At 42.6% G+C, this 23631-nt stretch overlaps 1 protein-coding gene across 2 annotated transcripts; it reads right to left on the reverse strand.

Moving 5' to 3' along the window:
- Positions 1-10477: 10477 nt before the first annotated feature.
- On the reverse strand, positions 10478-22382 carry sult2st3 (sulfotransferase family 2, cytosolic sulfotransferase 3). 2 transcript variants are annotated; one of them, XM_086114146.1, is made up of 7 exons: positions 21863-22378; positions 20599-20919; positions 15136-15344; positions 14920-15046; positions 12785-12879; positions 11552-11732; positions 10478-10976 (listed from the first exon to the last, which is right to left on the reverse strand). In XM_086114146.1, exons 2-7 carry the CDS (start codon positions 20738-20740, stop codon positions 10825-10827), a joined length of 906 nt encoding a protein of 301 aa, XP_085970272.1. In that variant the 5' UTR covers positions 20741-20919; positions 21863-22378; the 3' UTR covers positions 10478-10824. The 2 variants fall into 2 exon arrangements, with proteins under 2 accessions (XP_085970272.1, XP_085970271.1); XM_086114145.1 differs by lacking the exon at positions 20599-20919 and having other exon boundaries at positions 21863-22382.
- Between the last annotated feature and the right edge of the window lie 1249 nt (positions 22383-23631).

The following is a 23631-nucleotide window of genomic DNA, read 5'->3' on the forward strand; positions in this document are numbered from 1 at the left end:
ATTCAACATAAAATTCTAAGAACGATTTATCTTGATTAGCACTTATCGGGGGGGGGGGGGGGGGGTTCCATAGAGACGGTCACATGTGCTCGGCATGAAAACTGGCCCGTCTTCATTTCCCTGCCGGTGCAAGTCTAGTTTAAGGCGTGTGGGGAATTTTGTATAACATGGTATGCTTCTCTGGGCATTCCGGCAGGCCATTATACGCTCCTGAAAATTTGGCAACAGAGAGTAGACAAGACCTCATACCAGCTAAAAGCAGGTCTAAGGTGTGGTGTCGATTGTCATGAAAAAATATTTAAGAGTGTTAATTTGTATTTTATCATTAACTGTGTTGACTGGAATCACACATCCTGCGATCTGTAAGAGTCACTATGCAAGTTCGTTACTGTGCAAGGTTGTGATTTTTCTGTGCTTCAGATATGGGAATAGATGAGGGGTTTTGATTGGCCGGGAATCGCATTGGCTGTGTTCACTTCCACAACGGCAGGAACGCCCATTTCTAACCGTGCTACGAAAATACCCAAAGTAAAAAAACTCCATCCATTCACACATGAGACTGCACTTTGTGCTAGACTTGCGCTGGCCACCAAAACAGAGCTCGCGAAGTATAAAGCTAACTTAGTAAAATTGGCCCGAATGCAGAAGAAGGCATGTCCTCACACTTTCTTACTATCACATCAAAAAGCAGAAAGTACATACATATGTGTGTGAGGGTGTGTGTGTGTGTGTGTGTGATTGATCTGGTATGGTGTGCAAAATGCCCATCCATTTTGTTTGACATAATATACCAGTCAATGTATGTAAATAAAATGCAATGCAATACAATACATCCTGATTTATATAGCGCTTTCACAACAGCTGCAGCTGTAACAAAGTGCTTAACAAAAAAGTGAACATAAAGTAAAATATTAAACACAACACATAACATAGAAACACAAACAGTCGTGCAATCTTAACCACTTTTCCCTCATACGCTTTAAATAAATGCATAAAAAATTGTCTTTATTCTTTGAATGAAACAGTTTCCCACTCGACGGTAATCGTCGTTGAGATGTTGGTGGATCGGGCACATACTGTATAATTGAGGCCCATGAAGACTACCTGGCAACAAATGCAAATGATATGTGACTTGAAGAGAGTTTGGTCCTCAACACAGCACATACAAAAGACATCTATGCCTCTACGTTTTGAAAAAAAAAAAGTAAATAAAGCATCGTTTTGTTCTCCTACACATGAAGCCACGAGAAAGGTACTGGTTGAAAATCTGTCTTGCTGTTCCAGTAAGACAGATTTTTACACTCGTGTAAAACTGTAAGCAAAAGGGATGTACTCTTTTACGTAATTGTTATCACTGTGAAAGTGGAGGCAAGACAGTTCGCTATATTTAACAACATCATGTTTATACACAGTGAAGACACTGGGAAGGTTACTTAAACCTTTGTTTACAGCAACCATTGTGTGACTAATAAACAGGAGCTGTCGTCTGCTGTACTTTCTCCTTGAACCGCGCGTGCACATACAGTCGGCATGTTTCCAACGTCAACCCAGGAGCTGTCCAAGGTTTCAATATAGATCGTCAGTAGCTACACCAAAAAATACGAATAATAAATGGGATTAATCAGGATTCTTCCTGTTCTGTGGTTCCGACTTGATAACATGAAGGGTACAAATTCAGGAATGACATCAGCGTGGTATGACACAAAGAAAGGATTTTCCAGCAAAAGACGCATCACTCATCATCCAAGTCGGCAGTTAAAACACTCCAGATTACTGCCTTTAATTCTCTCATCAGAGTCTTAATGTGAACAGCCACAACATGGAAACCCCACGCTGCAAGAGCCAGCTCCAGATGTGCTATGCTGTGATATCCGTCCTTTGTCGACATACGGCTTACATAATTGCTCGGCACTGTAATTTTCCTATACTAGTGTGTTCAAATGTTTTTGTTCTATTCCATTCTATTCCAAGAGGAGTTTTGAATAGTGAATTGAAGGATATCAACGAAATTGCTGCAAAACAGGAACTTACACGCGTACAAATAACATCACACTCACACGGGGAACTGTTTGTTTGCCACGACGTTTATTTTTGCATGTCTTCATATGTGAACGAATCCATATCCAAACATTGCAGTGAAGGATGTGATCCTCCAAACAAAAAAAGAAAACTTAAAACAAAATGAGGAGATGGACAAAGCAGTTTAACGGCTTTCATATGTTAAGATCCTGTTTGTTTTTTTAGTCATTAATGTAATATGTTTGCATTCTTTTTGAACAGTTGTTGACTTGCATCATTTGGAAATCTATGCATGGATGAACTCTTACCCATTTCAGGGAGTTTGGTCATTTCAGTCCACAGCAGCTACTTTCGGACCATATTTACTCTATCTTTGGTGACACATGACTCGCTGTATCAACAACCCTGCCAGATGTTGATACAAATAGAGCATAAATACAATCACAGCAGATGCAAAGAGTGGAGTGCAGCATCCTCCACGCGCCCGCCTGTCTGACTGCTGAGTGAATGCTACGTGACTGTTGTGTCTGTGCTCCATTCAGGGATTTCTCTTGTTTGTTTTGTTGGATCTCTTTTGGGCCTCTCTGTCTACATCCTCAAATGCCTTCAAGCACATGCAATGTAAGCCAGAATTAGTTGAGTTGACTCGAAATTTGCGTGGAAACTGATGATCTTAAATCTATATTGTTTTTACACATGGAAAAACTTAACTTGTTCAGTAATTTATATACCGGTATATCCATCCATTTTCCGAACCGCTTGATCCTCACTAGGGTCGCGGGGGGTGCCGGAGCCTATCCCAGCCGTCTCCGGGCAGTAGGCGGGGGACACCCTGAATTAGTTGCCAGCCAATCGCAGGGCACACAGAGACGAACAACCATCCACGCCCACACTCACACCTAGGGACAATTTAGAGCGTCCAATCAGCCTGACATGCATGTTTTCGGAATGTGGGAGGAAACCGGAGCACCCGGAGAAAACCCACGCAGGCCCGGGGAGAACATGCAAACTCCACACAGGGAGGCCGGAGCTGGAATCGAACCCGGTACCTCTGCACTGTGAAGCCGACGTGCTAACCACTGGACTACCGGGCCGCCCTATACCGGTATATATATACTGTATATATAAAACACACACACACACACATTCTTACTGTACAGCTGAACATGTTTAGTTTTCATTATTTTTTATTCGTACGAAATGTAAAAAGGCAGCATGGTGGTGGTCAACTGGTTAGTGCGTCAGTCCTCACTTCAACAGCTACGAAGCGATTTGAATAATAATACAATCTGAAGAAACAACCTTTCTACCTCAGAATTTCATCTATGGAAGTTTTTTCTTTGCAAAAACATGACATATAATATTATTTCTGCTTAACATGATCATTTACATTGGCAAATTAGAAGGATCTAGAATGGTTTAGTTGTGTGATTATTTTTAATATTATTTTTTGCAGTGTACTCATAACATGATCTAAACAGCAACCCACATCTATAGTGGCTCTGAGCATCTCTGCACACCCTGTGGAACAGTATTACCGCAACGACGTAGCTCCATCTCTGTACATACTTGAACAATTGTTATTGATCTATACAGTATTCCACAGCACCAGACACTTTAAAGCTCTCAAGGTCTTTCTGTTCAATTATACACCGAAAGTTGCTCTCTAAATATTGCTACTGGTCACTTTAAAAATGGTGCAACGATTATCTGCACCAACTGCACAACTGTCACGGTACTGTATAGCACCACTGATCATTTGATCTCTGCTTGATGCTTTGCACACAGCTGTCATTGGGTGGTTCTCCAGCACGATGTTACCCTTACATTCCGGAAAGTCTTTCGATACTTATTGGTCATGCCCTTGTTTATCGTATTTGCGTGTCATTGATAATACTAGTGCAGCCTGCACTACCGTAGACAAATTCTTTGTGTGTTTCTACCTAATTGGCCAAAAAGATGATTCTGATTCTGTATTCTGGTTTCGCTATTCCGTCACCTGCTCCAAGACAGGCACGGTGCGTGGTTAGATACATACAGAAATGCAAGAAGGGAAAAATGCTAGACATTATACTCCAGCCGCGAGGAGCTTTCGTGCAAATAACATTGTTATCCATATGTAGCCAAAGAAACCATTGAAAATTCTTTTGAATGTCTACACTATCTAATAGCGCACCCGCAGACCAACTTCTAAAACCCAAAAGGATTGGATTTTAAGATTGCTCACTTGGGGCTGTGCGGATCTAGAATGAATGTTCTCATTTGATATTTGCGGCCTCTCTCCCAAGTGCGCACCTCTCCCCCACCCTTGCTGTCTGTCTGACTGTAACCCTACGTGACCGGACCAGGCTCCGTCAGTGCCAATGGAGGCTGCCATGGCACAGATAACACTAACTAGCTTCCTGCTATTATTGCTAATTGCTCTACAGCCTGGAACTCAGCAGACACCCTGGGTGGGTCGTGACTGTGTGTGTGTGTGTGTGTGTGTGTGTTTGAAAAGTTTTTCAAGAGCTTACAAATGAAATCCGTTGTCTGAAGTCATTTTCATTGGAAATCTTCATTCACCGATTCATTTTCTCGACTGTTGATACTTACTACGGTCACAGGTGTTCTGGAGCCTATCCCGGCTCTCTTCTGGCGAGAGGCGGGTACAACCTGGATTGATTGATAAATATATACAGTATATGTATATATATATATCCACTCCATCCATCCATCCATTTTGTAATCTGCTTATCCTCACTAGGGTCACAGGCATGCTGGAGCCTATCCCAGCTGTCACCAGGCTGTATAATAATAAAATGGAAAAATAAGAATAGTATTCTTAAGGAAAGGAAATTAGCTTTTTTCTTTACATTTTACATTGGAAACGAAGCTGTTCTTTTATTTCTCAATATAAGGAAATCTAAAGTTTTAAACTCATAAATAGAAGAAGGGCAAAGGTTTTTATTTTTAGACAAATTTTAAGTTTAGAACCAACAATCACAAGGTAAATAATCCTTGTGATTGTTGGATCAAGGATATTAAATGAATACGTTTCGAAATGAAAAAAAAAATCTCATAGTCTTTTTTTATTATTTCGTTTGTCATTTTCAGTTAAAAGATGCTCACTGTTTCAGTCTAACTCAAAATGTGGCCACGGTATCAATCATTTAGGGCGGACCGTAACTGTTGTGAAATCGAAATTTCTCGAAAAGTATTTTACTCTGATGAGACAAATGTTGGCTAACCAGTCCCATTGAAGTTGACAGATCCGAGTTGTACTGCTCCAACATGACAATGGCAGTCTGCTATGAAGAACAGGAAACAATAAACATGAACAAGAGCCACAAAATATCAATAGTGACATTCTTGTGGATGATGAGTGAACACAGTTTATACATTCGACCGAGGGTGATGTCCCCTCTGCTCTGTGTCACGCGAAACGTGTGTGTGAGTGGGCGGGGAGGGCGACGTATGTGTGCCATACACATTTCACGTTATCAGTGGCCATTTGTGGCCCACAGTATTCTATATGACCCCGGGGAGGGCACACGGTAGCCTGACGTATCTAACCAAGCCATCAGAGACACACGGGCAATTTAGCAAACGGCGGCGACGATGAGGCAATAACATATATGCGTTTCGCAGAATGTCGTTGAATGACGGCATTTCCTATGCCATCGTCCATGAGACAGGATGTCTTTAATTGTGGAATGAATCCAACTTTGACCATCAGCCATTTTCTTTTCTGCTTATCCGGTTGAGGGTGAGCTAGACCTTATCCCATCTGAGAGACTGGTTACACCCAAGACTCATCACCTGTCAATCACAGGTTTGAAGAGAGACCACTCGTCACACTCGCTTTTACCTATATGGGCAATTTAGAGTCTCCATTTAAAAGGACAATGATTTTGGACTGGGAATAACATGACATGGTTTAACCAGCACTTGAAGGGGTAAATGAGAAAAACTGATTTGTAAACATTGTTCAAATCCTGGAAGAGCAAATGGTACAATTTTAGCATAATCCCAGAGAAACCTGTTGTAAACAACAGAGCTGATCAAAACATTTCGTCGCCCTAAAGTAAACTTCTGAACATCAGATAAATGTGAGCATGGCTCCGGGCAGGCTCAAGAGGACTTGGCTGGCTGAATGATCTTTGGAGCAGTTTGTGTGCATGCGTGCGAGAGCCCGTGTGTGTGCGTCTTGATGAGGGAAGGCATCAAAGAAGGCGAGCATCCTGTGGGCAACACAGGGCAGGACCAGTGGGTGAAAGGCAGTGACAAAGTGGGTGTCCTAAAGGAGGCACCACAACGTCTGCAACATACACTCACACACGCACACACACACACACACACACCTACACACACACACACACACACACACACTCTAACAAAATGGGCCTCCATGTAATTAAATGTAATGATGTAGTGTCAGGGCTCAGGGGACAGATAAGACACTCACACATACACACTGACACACACACGCAATTGTGATTTAACATCACAAACTGAGACGTGGCAACCAGCTTAAAAAAGTTTTATTTCCAATTTGTGACACCAAAGGCAAAAATAACATGTATGATTGGGGTCCTGCAAGGTCATCAGAGCTTTGTAACTTTGGAAGAAGGACTGCTTTCTTATTAATAATAAGCCTTATGGTCATAATAAATGGGCTATTGCAATATACCTTTTTATCAATCAGTCTGAAGTTGCCCTAAAAGAACTATCCCAAAATAAAAGCATCTCCAACATTTTAGAGATCTATAATATTATTGTAGGAGACTGTTTTTATTATTCACTTGATTTTCTGTTTTGTTGCATTATTTTCGCTTTTCTGAGTGTCAGTGAAGTATAGGTAATCATTAATTTACGTTTTTTTCAGAGGCGTCTCTCGAGTTGGACGGCAGTTGAAAAGACACGTAGTCCAACAGAGACGCGTCTGTATTTTCTTGGGTGTTTCACGAATTAATAAAGTGTATATTTTAAAAACCAACATGACAGCTCTGTTTGTTTCGGAGCTGCAACATTATTACCAGAGGTGGACATTCTGTCAGTACTGATAGAAGGTCCGTCAGTGCGTCACTGACGAATGCCCGTTTGGCTGACGAATGATGTGAAAAAAATAGAATCAAATGACAGACTCAGCACTGACGTAAGTAAATTTTGGTCTGTCACTGTAATCATCACTATCCGGGCCAAGTACAGACAGACTTCTCAGTCCATCACTGACAGATGCCAATTTTGCTGACAACTGACAGAAACACACCCCACCTGTCTTGTGTACATGTTAATATTAAAGCGTATAGTGGTGCTTTAGGCGGGCGGGTTTGCATCAGTTTGGAGTACCAGCACATCTCAATTTTAGCCTCAAGTGTACCGGGATTTCACATGACGCATTACCCTCTCTCGTTCTATTTCTCTCTTGCACTTTCCCTCGCAAAGCTAGCTAGGCTCGCGATTTGAGCTTGTGTCAGAAAAAGAATGTGAACAAGAATGAAGAGTGAAGAATGTAAACATAATTTGAGTGAGTAAAAACGTTAAATTATGTCTTTAATACAGTCATTGCTTAAATGACTGTATAAAATACAACAAAGGGCCGAGGGAGGACCCCGACTGGTGTTGAAGTGGGTGACTATGACACAGGATGACACGTGAATCTTTCAGGTGAGGACCAGCTTCAGATTTTTTTGTTGCTGGCAACATCAACAATGATTGCACAGAACAAGAATGGCCAGACTGCCGGTGTCAAACAACTAAATACGTTTTTTGGGGGGTTCATATTGCATTATATATTATACCCATGAGGATCGCAGGCGTGCTTAAGCCTATCCCAGCTGTCCTGGGGCGATAGGCGGAGTCCACCCTGAACTGGTTGCCAGGGCAAACCACAGGCATACAACAACTATTCGCACTCGCAATCACACTGAGGGACAATTTAGTGTGTTCAGTTGCCATTTGTGATGGGAATTCCGGCTCTTTTGGCTCAGCTCACTAAAAAGAGCCGGCTCGTTTGGCTCCCAAACGGCTCCTCAGTTTTTTTTGTTGCTTAAATTAATTTACTCCCAAAAATAATGTAAAATTATGTGTAAAATGAATTACTAATGTAAAATATATACAGTATATCAAATATTTATTATTTATATGGCTTTATTTATATTCTGAACATACTTACAATGCGGAGTGCTACAAAAAATAAATTACAAAGTACAAAAACAAAGACCCATCTCAAAACAAGGTCAACAAAAAGGTCCAATCTCTGATTGTCTATATTTATAAGCTTTTAACTATTTACAGTAAAACAACATAAGTAAGCTTTGATTACCACACAAATTATAAATTAAAATTTGATATTGGATATTTTAACCTTGCACAGTCTTCACGCTGCCTTTGAACTATCAATTAAGTTGAAATGAGTCCAAATTTCACTGCGTTTCCTATCCATTTTCTCACCTTTCCACTGTGTTGTTTTTTTCTCTGTAGCGCTATCGAGCGCTCTCTCGTCTCCCTGTCTCTCCTGTTCGTGTGCTGCTCTCAGTGTGCCGCTGTGTCTCTTACTCCTCCCCATTCTCTTCACTGCAGTGTGTGCGTGTGTGTGCGTGCGTGTGTGTGTAACCCTCCCCTCCTTCTTCTACCACGGATCTTGACCAATCACGTGCGGCTTTAACCGAAGAGGGGGGGGGGGGGGGGAACAGGAGAAAAAAAAGTCGGCTCCTATTAAGAACAGCTCCCTATTAGGAGCCGGCTCCCGTCGTTCACTTCAAAGAGCCGCTTCGTTCGCGAACGACCCATCACTAGTTGCCATACATGCTTTTGAAATGTGGAAGGTGTCCCCGGACAAAAACCTACGCAGCCACGGGGAGAACATGCAAACTCCACACAGGAAAGCCAAGTCCGGAATTCTAACCCACTTGCATGTGTACGCGTGGGTGTGCATTCTTACTTCTGCGTCATCACTCGAGGTCTTGAGGACAGTAAAACGTGTTCATCTGCTGCCACCTATCGGTTATCTGTATAAAACCATATTAACTCGTCACACATTTTTTTAGGGGGAATTTATCCTCTGACAGCAAAATAAATACATCTAAAAATTACAATTCGGGAAGACCGTTCAGACAGTAAGACAATTTTTAAGTACTGTATGCTGATATGACAAGTTTATTATTTATTTGTCTGTGCGTGCCTGCTGGACTTCTACAGATGAATGCATGCACCCCCTTGTTGTTATTCTACAAAGGGAAGCAAAGCATTTTAATATTATAGCCACAATAGGACTGCATTATTCTTTCACATTTGACTTATTTATCTACTCATTATAGGTTGATTTAGTCTGTTACTTTGGCAGACATGATTGTAGGGCTGAATAAAAAGTAAAACAATCATCTGTAAATCATGATGGAGATGCAAGACATTTATGGTATCCGATAGGATTCCATAAAACAATTACCAGCAATAAATCCATAGTTTATTGCTGGTAATCCGAAGAAAAATAACAATTCATTTTATTCTTCTTCACACTTTAATGGGGTAAACGTAAAATGAAATTTCAACAAATATTTGTTCATCCTATTTGTAACTACACATTCTCGAGGTAAATAAACAAAAATAGCTACTGAAAACAAAATCAATGCAGCGATTTGTATCGCCATGTCATGCAAGGGAAGATGCAACACATTTGTGAAATTCAAAACATACACTGGGATAAAAAACTAACAATAATAATAATGGTTGTGTTAAAATGGCAGTCTGAAGCCTATATGTGATGCTTGTTGAGTAACACATCCCTGGCTCCATTTATTTTCATAACGGTCTTGTATTGGATCCCATTAGACTGAGCAGGTGTAATTTATGAAGAGGCCAGTCAGTGATGTAATGAAATCTGCCAGGGTCCATGTGAAGCACTAAACCGGTTTCTCCCAGCATCATGCTCAAAGTCAGATACAGTGGTACCTCGACTTACGAACGTCTCTTCATACGAAATTTTCAAGTTACGAAACACCTCAACAGGAAAATACTGTCTCTTTTCACGAAAGACATTTCAAGATACGAAAGGTAAAAATACAGGATGGGCTGCTACTCGCAGCTCCGACTTTCCTGAATGCAACATATTTATAGCTGCTCTGCCATTGGCTATTACCGAGCATCTTCCTGGCATTCCCTTGGCCAAGAGGGATACATCTGTCCATTTGTGTAGATCGATAGATAGATATGTGTCGATACAGCGCCCTCGTCATTCGCCCCTCAGGCCATGAGCCGTTCCGATAGTTTTACGTAAATGTGAATCACCCAGAAAAAAATTTCACCAGTCGGGCGATCGCTCAATATGCTGATGTTTGCCGAGGATATTTTTGAAGGATTGTTAAAAGCTGACAAAAGCAAACGTCCTTGGATCAGTTCTTCACAAAACGGCAGGCAACAACCACTTCTGAGAGAGAACATGAACTAAAGAGGGGTCAAAAAAACCATGAGAACGCAGTTAAAAGTTAAATTACCATAATTTTTATTCTTTATTTTTTACATTATGCACAACTCTCATTTATTGCGCAACAATCTAATTGTAACATATTTTGATGCATTTTTCTGCTTTAGAAAACATTTATGTCTGAATTTTGGGGGGAGGTGGGGGCGTGGAACGGCTTCGGGCATTTACATGCAAAATGCGTTTCTACTTACAACATTTTCTAGTTAAGAAATTTCTTGCAGAACCAATTAATTTCGTAAGTAGACGTACCACTGTAGTGGGAAAAAAATTAACTCGATTCCGTCTTGTGCAGAATATTTGAGGAAAATCTGACTTAATTTAGAACCTGCAGCTATAACATTTCAACTTTTTCCATCCACTTTTGTTACATCAGCTGCGCCGTCCAGGCTCCATGGCAGAGTGAAGCTCTCCCCCTCCAACTCCTTGTAAATGACTGAGGAGAAGTGGGCCAGTTGCTTGGAGCTAAAATGGTTCTTCCAGTCTCCAACGACACCTAATGCCCAGACAAAACATGAAAAAAATCCAGTTGCAGAAAAAAACCCCACCATCGACATTGCAGTTGCTTTATCTGCCCGAGGGAAAGCAGATATTTTTCCCATCAAAATCATTATTTCATATTTAATACTCAGTTAACTAATATCGCCATATCTTCAGCAGACTTGGAAACCTAATGAAGCTTTAAGTCGTTTTGAAAATTGATGGATGGATGAATCTGATTTCCTGTTCCTGAGGTCAGCGGGCTTTGCTGGGCGGTGCAATTTTCTTTTACATTTCATGCATTTTATGTCACACTTGTCCTCATTATAGTTGCGAGTGAGTCTAACCCTGCTGATATTGGGTGAGAGGCCAGGGTCACATTGGTCTGGTCGCCAGCCAATCACACATACTGTGCGAACTCTCACATTTACACCTATGGGCAATTTGTCTTCAATCACCTAACATGCATGTTTTTGCTCGTTCACGGAGCTGCATATGGTAGTAATTTTGGATTGATGTAAAAAGGTAGCTTCTTCCCTCAGCAAAATAAATGAGCAACTGATATCAGAGAAAGCAGAACAGCTGCCTCACCTTTCCTCAGAAACCGAGACTTGTCAGAGTCCATGTATATCTTGGGGACCAAAGTGAAGTTGGACATGATGTTAGCCTGCATGGACTTGAAAGAACAGTGGCTGGCTATTTTCTCGATGACTTCGTCACTCAGGTTCTTTCCCAGGAAATCAGACATAAGACGTAAAGCTGCAGGAAGGTCCTGCAAGGCATGAAAGTTTCTCAATAAATTCTCGAAGTGTGCGTATAGCATAGGGGTGTCCAAAGTTGGTCCTCAAGGGCCACTGTCCTGCCTGTTTTCCAGCTCTCCCAGGAGCAACACACCTGATTCAAATCATCAGGATTATTCGAATGCTGCTTCAGAGTTGGCTGATGAGCTCATCTGAAGCAGGTGTGTTGCAGCCCGGAGAGATGGAAAACAGGCAGGATGGTGGCCCTCCATGCCCAGAGCTGGACATGCCTGGCCGCCGTATAGCATAGGGCAGGGGTGCCCAAACTTCTTGGACCGAATATCTACTTTTAGATCAACCACTCTCCCCCGATGGACCGTTATTGCACACCCGAGCATACGTACGCACTTACACACGCATGCCATGATGAGCAACAGCCATAACGGCCCCTAAGATGAAGGAAACAGAAAAATAAAGACACGAGAGTTGGTAGGTTTATGAAAAGGAAATCACTGCCTACCTTCGTCGAGACCTGAGGCGGAGGCACGGGACGCACTTTTGCTTTTGTTAACGATCGTAGCTCACGTGTACCGTTTTAAAATGCTTCTCTTGGCCCTCCAGATTCCCATTTTTTGCCAATTCCATCGTTGAACTGAACATGAAACAAACTCTGAATAATAATAATAATAATTATAACAATAAAAGCCCTATCGCAACAGCGCTGATTGCAAGCTGCAATTGCAGACTGCTGGCCACTAACAACTTGCGGTGATGCACCACCGTAGATCAAAGGTGATCTGCTTTTTTGATTTTATTTTGAAAATATTTTTTGTAAAAGTGAGACTGACAGGATGCTAAGGGTACAGTGTGCACTAACACAAAAATATATCATTTTAATCACACGCACACAGACACAGAAATGTTTTTGGTGGGGTTTTTTTGGGAGGGGGGGTGTCCCTGTACACCCCTCCCGATTGACTTGGGACCAGTCTGCGAGCTACCGGTCCATTGCGATCGACGTATTGGACACCCTGGCATTGGGTGGTTGAAAAACTCCAAAGCCTTTTGTTTGTGTTTGTTTTACCTGAATCATTTGCTCATATGTGATATACATGATTCTGTCTCCCAACTCGGTGTGCCTCCAGCTCTTGACATGGTTGGTCCATTTGCCAAACATCACTGGAAACAGACAGCACAGAATCCTTTTGTGTCAAAATAGAAGTTAAAAATCAACGTTCATATGTGTCAGAGTAATCAATTAGACATTCAGAATTAAGACACCAGGAGGAGACAGGACACTCAATTCTGGTACCAGGGGGGAATGAGGAGAACCGTTTCAGTTCTCTGCACTTCACCCAAGGATCTCTCCGCTGGCCCTCTCATTTATTCCTCATTGGGAATCTAATTCAGGGAGTGTCCAACCTAAGGAGTGAGGGCTGTTGAAGACACATACTGAACTTGTTTGACTATGTGTGTGTATGTGAGTGAAAAAGATGTACATTTGTGCAATCATTACAAAAACACCAAGTTGCAGCTGGTGTTGACAGCTCCATCCATGTCCGACCTTGCTCTTATTTTGTCTTAATACTCATCTCTTCCCAACCACTTTCTCGGAAAGGTGGTTGCGTACCTCAACTGTCACACAGTGCACTTAGCATTCTTTATTATAAATGTGAGCATATCTTTATTAAAAGCAGAAGCGTTCTTCACTGCAAGCATAATCAATTCATCATTATTAATATGCAAATATATGATAACTAAAAACAATCAACCCAACATTATGCATATGTGTGTGTTCAATATAATAAACAAGAGGGATATACCGACACAATCTAATGTGTAAAAAAAAATCCAGGAAGATAAGTATGTCGAGTGTTGTCCATCAGTTTGAGTATGTCATACCTTTATCATTGCGGTTTTAGTCTGAAATGGTGTAATAATGTGTTGCACAACAAGCTGTGCTCCAAACCAAGGGACCTTATTTGACTAGATGAAAGCAAAACTAATGGATGTACTGTACATCATTAGTGTCCAAACTACGACCCAAGGGCCATTTGCGGCCGACCACCCACGACATGACAAAAAATTAAGAAAAAACTAAAACTAAAAATGACATTTGACAAGGGCTGCAAGATGAGTTAAAAAAAATAGGTGCCATCTCTACTACTAAGTGTGTTTATACACTGTAGAACTTTTCTCTATCTACAAGGATACAAATAAACCATTTCTGATTATAAGAAGAACAATTTCTTGAAAATCTTCAAAACACTGTAGTGTATAAAGAATTCAAATTTCGAGGGGAAAATTGTTTCTTCCACTTTGTGCTCTACGGCTTATTTATGAAGATATCACATTAATGAGCCTCAAGTAACTGTTGGAACTACAGTTTGTTCATTTTTGGTTTCTGAATGTGGAGATGGGATTCAGCTGCTGTTTAGTGCAGAGCTGGATCGACTCTAAGGGATAGACGGCGATGGGCCGCCCCAAAAATCCTCAACTATTTGCCTTAAGCCGACAACACAAACAATATCTCATTGCTTTCTTGACTGACTTTAGCGTGTTTCAAAAAGTTGAAAACTTTTAACAGTGGCCCAACATCCTTTTTCTGGATGCGGCCCTCAAGCGTAAAAGTTTGGATACCCCTGATGTACATGTTTTATAATATGTCCAACCATGACACCTAAATTGCAAGAATACAGATGTCATCCATTGTTTGGGGGCTTAATACTGGCATCAATGTATGAAAAGTAATTCAGTGAATGAAATCATTATCGGACGGATTTAAGGTGCTCTAAAACAAAGTTCAAATTTTGGACAGGTAAATCGGGAAATCTTGAAATGCAACGCTCTCAGCTATAAGAAAACACTTCACAAGAAAATTATTTCTAACCTGAGAGTCAAATTAGGAGACAATTTATCCAATTTCTTCCCAATTTAAAACAGTTCCCAGGTGCCTCAATAAATGACTTCACTGTCTATGACATTCTTCAGTCAAACAAGCAAAGGAAAAAGAATTACAGCACACTGGTCGAAACAACTCCCTTTTGGGGAGCTGTTCTTTCTCAAGCAAATAAGTCACTGTTCACCCTGACCTCTATTCTGAGGGAACCAACTGGGTGCAGAGCAAGTGGCTACTTCAGCGCAGAGTCTGAAGAGAAAAGTAACACCCTGAAAACTAATCATAAGAATAATAATAATCATAATAAATACAAAACAGACCTCTGCCTTCCAGGAATTTGTCAATAAACTCTTCCCAGGTTCCAGGGTCTTCAAGGAAAGTGGCCATCTGGTGGAAGTAATAGGAAGACACCGCGACATCCTTGGGGTTCCTCATTACATAGATCACCTGATGAAGGCGGGGAAATGAGTCAAATCCAGGATGACTTTGTAGTTGCTATAGGGAGATACAGCATTGTATTTTCAAGCAGAACTAACTTTGGCTTTCGAGGAGAAGAAAGATTGTGGCATGAGTTCGTATGGAAAATGTGTGACCAGTGCTCGAGGAGAAGCCAACTGATCCACAACTACTTTTAATCTTTTTTCCTCCAGCCAGGGAACTCTATCCCAGTTGGGGATAGTTTGGATTGGTGTCAAGTCCCCACCATTTAGCACCAGCGGGAGGATCTCTTGCATCCAGACTGTACCTGTAGAGGAGAGCATTTTGTATGACAATGTACATGACTGTTTATACAGCCGATGACAAAAGTTATATAATCTTGTCTCAAACATAACCACTTTAATTTCAATCTATGTGGTCACATTTCATATACTTCCAAAATTCTCGTCACTTTGCTTGTATTTAGTTCCTTGAATTCTGTCAGACTTCGTTGGGTCATTGTGAGTGTGAGTATAGGTGTGGTCCTGTCATAGTTTTGTTGGTTACTTTGGTTCCTTGTGATTTCCAGGCATTTGTTTGAGTACTTTTAGTGTTTTTCCATTGTACTCCAGTTTGTATTTTTTGTTAAATACATTTTGGTCAATCCATCACACTCCTCCCTTGCCTCTTGCCTACTTTTTGGTAGTGATGGGAAAATAAAGCCTCATGAAGCAATGAGGCTTTCCATCCAAGCTGGTTCGTTCCTGGGCCAAAGCGTCATGGGGCTTTATTTGTACTACTGCGCCATCATGTGGAAAATAAATGTCATGACAGTGATTAAAATGAGCCCATGGATTTGATGTAGAGGTAAAATCGGGCCAAAAAAATCCAGCCCGACCCGGCCCGCTGGTATTTAAGCCCGACCCGGCCCGAGCCCGACCAATTAACTTGATTTGCAGACCCGAGCCCAAAGCAAACCCGACATTTCCTATTTCATTTGTGATGACTCGGGAGGAGGAGGGGTGATTTGTGATAACAAATTAAGGCCTGTCTTTTGTCACGAAATCTAAGTTAAACAAGTCTGTATAATTATTTACATCTTTTAAACATGTACATCTTTTAAACGTGTGTCTCACCTGTAAGCTCATTGTCGTCCCGGTGCCCCGTTTTATTTCGAATCACCCGTGAAACTATTTGTTGGCAGTGACGTAGGAATCCCGTCTCGCGAGGCTTCGGACGTAGCAACGCGCAATTCGAGGCTTCGGGCGTGGCCACATGCGTAATCGACACATGCCTGAATCGCTCTTTGCAGATTTTTTTCCGGTTTACTCGGCACACGCATCGGAGCCTCGGCACAGTTGGGCACATCACTACTTTTTGGGGTCCTACAACTACCACCATGCAAAATGTGAAAGAATGACCCAACCCTTGACTGGACCCCGCAGGACCAGAGGCCTTCCCGGCGAGGCAAGGGTTGCCGTCGTCCTCCGTTCCTGGCACCGGCGAGGCAAGGGTTGCCGTCAACTTGTGATGGGTCCAGCAACACCGATGCGTCGAGCTCACAGAGCAATCCCTGCTTCGAGACAATCACGTGACCAACACATGAATTGCGTCGACTCAGTCCAGGGGGTGTTGATGCCGCAAAAGCTCGCCACACTGTGTTTATAAGGAAGTGCGTCTAGTGACACGATGCCGCCTGATGAAACAAGCCAGACCTCACGCTCGCTCGCTTATCGACGTTCATGCCTATAATGGAGCAGAAATGCAAATTGTCCACCGTGTGGGACCATTTTGTTTTGTGTTTTTTGTTATTGTAAAGTGTCCTTGGGTGTCTTGAAAGGCGCTCATAAATAAAATGTATTATTATTATTATTATTATTTTGATCTCCTTTTGGAGAATAAGGTATTTATTCAAATCTCCTTGTCTCACCAAGAGCCTCTCAGATTATTGACATGTCTTGTTCCATTCTAATCTGAATTCCTTTCAAGGTAACTCTGAGTTTACTATTCACATTTTATTGTAAGTGAAATGTCGAATTATCATATGCCAACAAAAGCACCTCCTCCATGCTGAGGCATTATCAGGCCAAGCATGAGAATGAAGTTCCTGTTCACCCAGGATAACTCAGGTAGGTATACAGCCATTCTCTCTTTTCACGGTTGCTATGTCGATAATTAATTGGCAATCAGTAATTATTATTGGGCGGCCCGGTAGTCCAGTGGTTAGCACGTCGGCTTCACAGTGCAGAGGTACCGGGTTCGATTCCAGCTCCAGCCTCCCTGTGTGGAGTTTGCATGTTCTCCCTGGGCCTGCGTGGGTTTTCTCCGGGTACTCCGGTTTCCTCCCACATTCCAAAAACATGCATGGCAGGCTGATTGGACGCTCTAAATTGTCCCTAGGTGTGAGTGTGGGCGTGGATGGTTGTTCGTCTCTGTGTGCCCTGCGATTGGCTGGCAACTGATTCAGGGTGTCCCCCGCCTACTGCCCGGAGACGGCTGGGATAGGCTCCAGCACCCCCCGCGACCCTAGTGAGGATCAAGCGGTTCGGAAAATGGATGGATGGATGGATAATTATTATTGGTTTACTCTCCACTTCATGTTTGACAATCAAGCTTCCAGGAAGCAGTTGCTCGACCAGGCACTGCTGAACTTCATTGTCAAGGACTCCCAGCCCCTCAGCATTGTGGAAAGTGAACCCTCATGTGTTTTGCTGACAAAGGTCTGTGTGAAGGTTCCATAAAGTATTAGATGGACCGCCTATAAATTAAATGTATTTGCTTTTGGTTTAATTTTCAGACCATCAAAAAAAAATGGTGGCCGACAAATACCAGGAGGAATGGGAAAAAGTGAAAATGGAAGTACAGCAAGCTGTGGCAGTGAGTATAACTGACAGGTGGACCTCTGTGAACATGGAGGCCTCCTTGGCACTCACCTGTCACTACATTAATGCGAATATGCAGTTATGTTCATCGGTGTTGGGAGTAAAATACTTTCCACAGAATCACACTGCTGACAATTTGGCTCAGGTCAAAAGGGGCATGATGGAGGACAGGGCCATAACCAACAAAGTAGAGTGTCTTGTGAGTGACGCAGCACCAAACATGATCGCATCCACTAGATACCTCCAAATACGCCACTCAATTTGCATTGCACACAGTATTATTTTATTAGTTAGAAAATCATGCGATCAGGTCCCTGCACTTACGGACATCAGAAACAAAGCTCGGCAAATTGTCATATTTTTCCGTTCAAGCACTACAGCCAAGGAGAAGCTTGCTCAGGTGCAGCAACAGATGGGATGTTCAACCCTGAAACTCGTCAATGAGGTGCCAACACGCTTGAACAGTACCTATGAAATGCTGTCAAGGCTGCATGATGAGAGGAAACCAGTGTGGGTATCTATGGCCTCAAAGACAGATTTGGCTCCACTGACAGCTTATGAGTTCACAATCATAAGAGAAGCACTACTAGTGCTTTCTCATTCCATCAAGCTACAGTGGAGTTGTCTGAAGAGAGGCGAATGCCTGGTTCAAAGGTCATCCCGATGATGAAAATGCTTTATCATGCACTTGAGCGCCACACTTCAACCTTGCACACACAGGCAGTCATACAACTCCACGAACACCTCAAGCAGACACTGCTTCCAGTTTGGAGTCTGAGTGTGTTAACCTTAGGAACACTTTTAGACCCCAGATTCAAATCACTTGGATTCCGCAGTTCCTCCAGGTGCACGGATTCCATATCCAGCTTGCGGTCTGAGTGCGGGTGTGTCATCACAATCGAGCCCCAGCCTGGACCATCATTGCAGCCCTCTGCAACTACATCTGGCGTGTTACTCATCATTATTAATTTGTTTTTGGAAACTGTTCTAAATGCCAATTTGTTGGGTTTTGTTTTTTAGGTGACCTGTGGCAGCATCTAGATGATGAGGTGGGGAGACTGGGAAGAGGCGCAACAGCAGATGCAATATCTGAGGTCCAGCAATACCTGGCAGAGGGAATATTGCACGCAATCAAGACCCGCTTTTGTATTGGAAGGACCAACACACTTTTTTCCCAAACCTCTCCCACCCCGCAAAGGAGTTCCTATGTACATCGGCCTCATCTGTCCCTTGTGAGCGTGTGTTCTCCACAGCAGGGGAAATAGCATGTAAAAAATGCAACAGACTGAAATTTAAAACACTCATTTTTCAAAAGAAAAACTTGTGAAGCAAAAGCCCACAAGCATCCTCATTCACATTATTGAAACACATTGAATGATACAATATGAATGCATGGATGTGAATATTGTATACACTTCGTCATCAAATCAGTTCAGTCCGTCAAGTGGGTTGGCTGCAGGGATTTTTGAATTCCAGCAGGTGTCAGTGGACACTGACACAGTATCAACACAGTGTGTCAGTGTCAACACGTTTCATGAGGCCTCATGGACCCATCACTACCGTCGCCCTCTGTTCCTGTCCCCCAGCGAGGCACGTGTTGCCCTGTTTCCGCCGAGTCAACCCATTGGGTGACTTTGGGACGTCTGGGATTCGTCTCTTGAGGGAGGGGTACTGTTATGTTTCTGTCTGGTTGCATTTGGTTTTGTTTCATGTGCCCTTTTTGTCACCACCTGTTCTCGTAATCAGTATCCCTTGTGTTGAACCAATCAGCTCCCTCAATCCTTTGTGTCTTGTCCAGGTGTTTCTTGTTGTCTCGTCACTTTGCTTGTATTTAGTTCCTTGAGTTCTGTAAGTCATTGTGAGTGTAAGTATATGTGTGCTCCTGTCATAGTTTTGTTGGTTACTTTGGTTCCTTGTGATTTCCAGGCATTTGTTTGAGCACTTTTAGTGTTTTTCCATTGTACTCCAGTTTGTACTTTTGTTAAATACATCCTGTTCTGCGTGGGTTTTCTCCGCGTACTCTGGTTTCCTCCCACATTCCAAAAACATGCATGGCAGGCTGATTGAACACTCTAAATTATCCCTAGGTGAGTGTTTGCGCGGATGGTTGTTCGTCTCCGTCTGCCCTGTGATTGGCTGGCAACCGCTTCAGGGTGTACCCTGCCTACCATTACACAAAACGTGACAGAATGATCCAACCAAGACTGTACCCCGCAGGACCAGAGGTGTGGGCCCGCTGCTACCCGTCCCCGTTCCGGCGGCGCAAGTGTTAGGTCTGCCCTCCGTTCCTGTTTCCGGCGGCACGAGTGTTGCGGCCGCCCTCCATTCCTGTTCCCCGAGGTGTAAGTGATTTCAATTGCACAACTTATTGCCTTATTTATTCATTTCTTTTATGACACCTTAGCGTTCATTATCAGCAACCTGGCATACACTGCACCATCATTCAGTACAAAAATAAAAACACCAAGTTCAAGGGAGTATCTGATTTATCAAAAATATCAATCAAGTATCACGCTTGATCACAAAGCACACCTCTCTGGTGATTACAGAACTCAGTAATGGCTGAAAAACATTTGCATGCACTCCATTCAGGCACAAATCGCCTCCATCTGTGCGTACACATTAAACTGGTGTACATGAATCAGGACCACAACACACCACATGCAACATTGGAGCAAGGGGCGCTGAATACAAACTGACCTGATTTTGGGTACGTGACGGCAATGGCGTCATCGTCTTTAAACGTGAATTGCTGCGCAAAATATGTCAGGCTTTCTTGAGAGTGGGTCTCCTTTGGCAGCATAAGTCCATGGTGCATAAAATAAAACTCCTGTATAGACATTGTGTTTGTCCTTCCAACTATTGAGGGAAGTGTCAGGCGGGTCCGCTGAGACGTTCACGTTCACAAAAATGTGTAAAACTTTACGACCTCAGCGTGTTTCAAACAAGATACTTTCGACAGTGTCCAAGCTTTCATATTTACAGTTGCTATCAAAATACTTGAGAAGTCAGTACCACCACCTAAGGTATGAAAGGAGACAACAAAACAATCCCGGATTTTAAAGTATGTACATATTATCCGAGGGTACGGAAAGCAAGCACAGCACTTCCGCCAAATGATTGGAATGTCACATGTCTGCACTTGGAGAAGAACAATTACTATAACACTGAACTGTGCAATTTTTTGTGTGAATTAGAGCGTGTCGATCAGACATAAAACGCGTTCACCTACTACTGAAATTCAAAGCATGTCTTCCTATGACACCGAAGACATGGTGATAATGGTTACAAGGCGCTCTAATTCAGGCCAGAAATTAACCGAATGGGTTCTCAACTCTATGCAAAAAAAATCCTCACAGTGCTTAAGTCACTTTCCTAAACTGTATTAAAAATCAAATAATCAATACTGAGTAATTACATTTCCCCCATTAGACAAAGAAAAAAGCAAAATTACAGTAGCGGATCGAGATCGACAAAGTAGATGTGTGTGGGGGGGGCTACCTAGCTAATTTTTTATATATACTGTATATATATATAGAGAGAGAGAGACAGCGCCTGCAGTGGGGTGCATAAAATAGATTCACAGTACAGTACTACCCAAAAGTGTCAAATCCAGGTCCAGAAAGGAAAGTCTCCACCACAGTTTGGCTTTAGCCACAGGTGATAGAGCGAGACGGAGAGAGATGGCGTGTACGCGCGCGTGTGTGTGTGTGTGTGTGTGTTAATCAGATTTTTCCCTATTCTGGACCAATGCGTGCACTTGTATCCCACTGCTACTCTAAATCCATTGAACATCATTGTAACATCCTTCCACTCCCAATATTGAACATACTGTATAGTCGTCCTCATGTTGCATCTTGTTATATAAAGTCTCAAATTCACAAATAATTCTTCAGATTGAAACTCCAAATAGAAAGCTCCAGTAATAGATGTGAAAACAAGCAGGATTGGTAAAGTACTGTACCTGATTTAGGATATGTCACAGAAAACACATCAGTGTCCTCCACAGAGAAATTTTTAGCATATTCCAAGCTGTCCTCAGAGTGAGCTCCGGGTGGCAGGGCCAGGCCATGATACTTGATGTAGCTGGGCCAGGACATGCTGACTGCAGATGTGCAGGAGGACTGAAAAGACATGTCACTCCTCTTTACTTAAGGCTGTCTGTTTAGTAGTTTGTGAGATTATCAGAGTTCCTCCTACTTCGGCGGACAGGGTTGAGCCACTTCCCCCCTTATACTGTACATTTGGATTGACAGCAACGTTTTGCAGGGATACAGGACCAATTCAATGTAAACACTGGCTAAAAAAAAAAAACTTACTATTTTGAACTCAAATCAACCCTCGTTAAACAGAAGGGAAATGAATGAAGAATGAAGGAAGAAAAATGTGAGACCTGGCACACAATTGAAACATTTTTCCTCTAATCCATGGACCTGGGCTAATGGGCAACTAGACTGATTAATAGAGGGTTGAGACTGGGGCTAAATCATTTTCTGACAGGAGTATGAACCCACCCCCACCACCACCGTCTCCATGCCACCCCAGCCCCCGATGTAGCATTATCCCTGCTCTAATCAGGGAAATCTTTCCCAGGTGAGATGGTTTCAAATGGCCGTAAGGTCAGAGCGAGCATTTTTATCATTTGTGTATGATTTATTACATCAAGTATAATTCTTATGAAAAATTAAGGCCATTATTTTGGTCAAGTCCAATTTGAGACCAGGATCTGCTGGCACCCTGGAGTGACAGATATGAGTCAGTCCTCTGCTGCCAGATCATACTTGTTCAATTCACATTGCAATGTGCAAGGCATTAGTCAAGCCATTCGTGTTTCCCAGCATTCACTATTCTTGCATACACAAGACACAGTGTGCCAGCAGAGAAAGCAATGTCTGTTTGCGTATTAGTGAACAGCCATGAGCATTGAGGCCTGCTCAAAATGTGGGCTGCCTAAAGCACCCGCGCTAAGTGAAAAGGAGAGGTACGGGGGGCGGCCACAAAATGACTTCATGAGGTCAACTTCCAGGAGGGAGAGATGTACTGTCTGATTTGTGGTTTGATTTCAGTAGTATCACATTCTTTAATAATTGTCCATGTCTCAATTGTTTAATAAAGCCACAAAATAGCAAGCCTGTCAATCTTCACAGCAAACTACAAACAAACACCTCAATTATCCAACAGTGCGAAAATGACCCCCCCAAAAACTCACGACAAACATTCCCCCCTCCATTTTCTGAGCCGCTTCTCCTCACAAGGGTGACGGGGCGTGCTAGAGCCTATCCCACCTGTCTTCGGGCAGTCGGCAGGGGACACCCTGAACTGGTTCCCAGCCAATCGCATGGCACACACAGACGAACAATCATTCACTCTAACAATCACACCCTGGGACAACATTAACCTACCACGCATGTTTTTGAAATGTGGGAGGAAAACGGAGAAAACCCACGCAGGTATGAGGAGAACATGCACATTCCTTTACAGGAAGGCAGAGAACTCTGCACCTCTGCGCTGTGAGGCCGATGTGCTAACCAGTCGATCACCTGGCCGCCCATGACAAACATGATTATTAATATATCTTTGGGGTAGAGGCATGGTTCATTTAAAAATGTAAATGTTGTTCCTCAAGAGCACAACTGTAATTCATGCCTTTGCCACATCTTGGATTGATTACTGTAATGCATTTTACTTTGGGGTCAGCCAGTCCTCCATTAAGCATCTCCAGTTGGTCCAAAA

This window comes from Hippocampus guttulatus, chromosome 6 (assembly GCF_054856545.1).
Source record: "Hippocampus guttulatus isolate MCC_2025c chromosome 6, RoL_Hgut_1.0, whole genome shotgun sequence".
Taxonomy (NCBI): domain Eukaryota; kingdom Metazoa; phylum Chordata; class Actinopteri; order Syngnathiformes; family Syngnathidae; genus Hippocampus; species Hippocampus guttulatus.

Excerpts from the sequence above, each read along its gene's own strand:
- sult2st3 (XM_086114145.1), bottom strand. The coding sequence starts at position 22,034 with ATGTCTTTTCAGTCCTCCTGCACATCTGCAGTCAGCATGTCCTGGCCC. Across the intron at positions 15,345-21,862 it reads TGTGACATATCCTAAATCAG|GTACAGTCTGGATGCAAGAG; the intron begins GTACAGTACTTT and ends TCTCCTCTACAG. Across the intron at positions 10,977-11,551 it reads GTCTCGGTTTCTGAGGAAAG|GTGTCGTTGGAGACTGGAAG; the intron begins GTGAGGCAGCTG and ends TCTGGGCATTAG.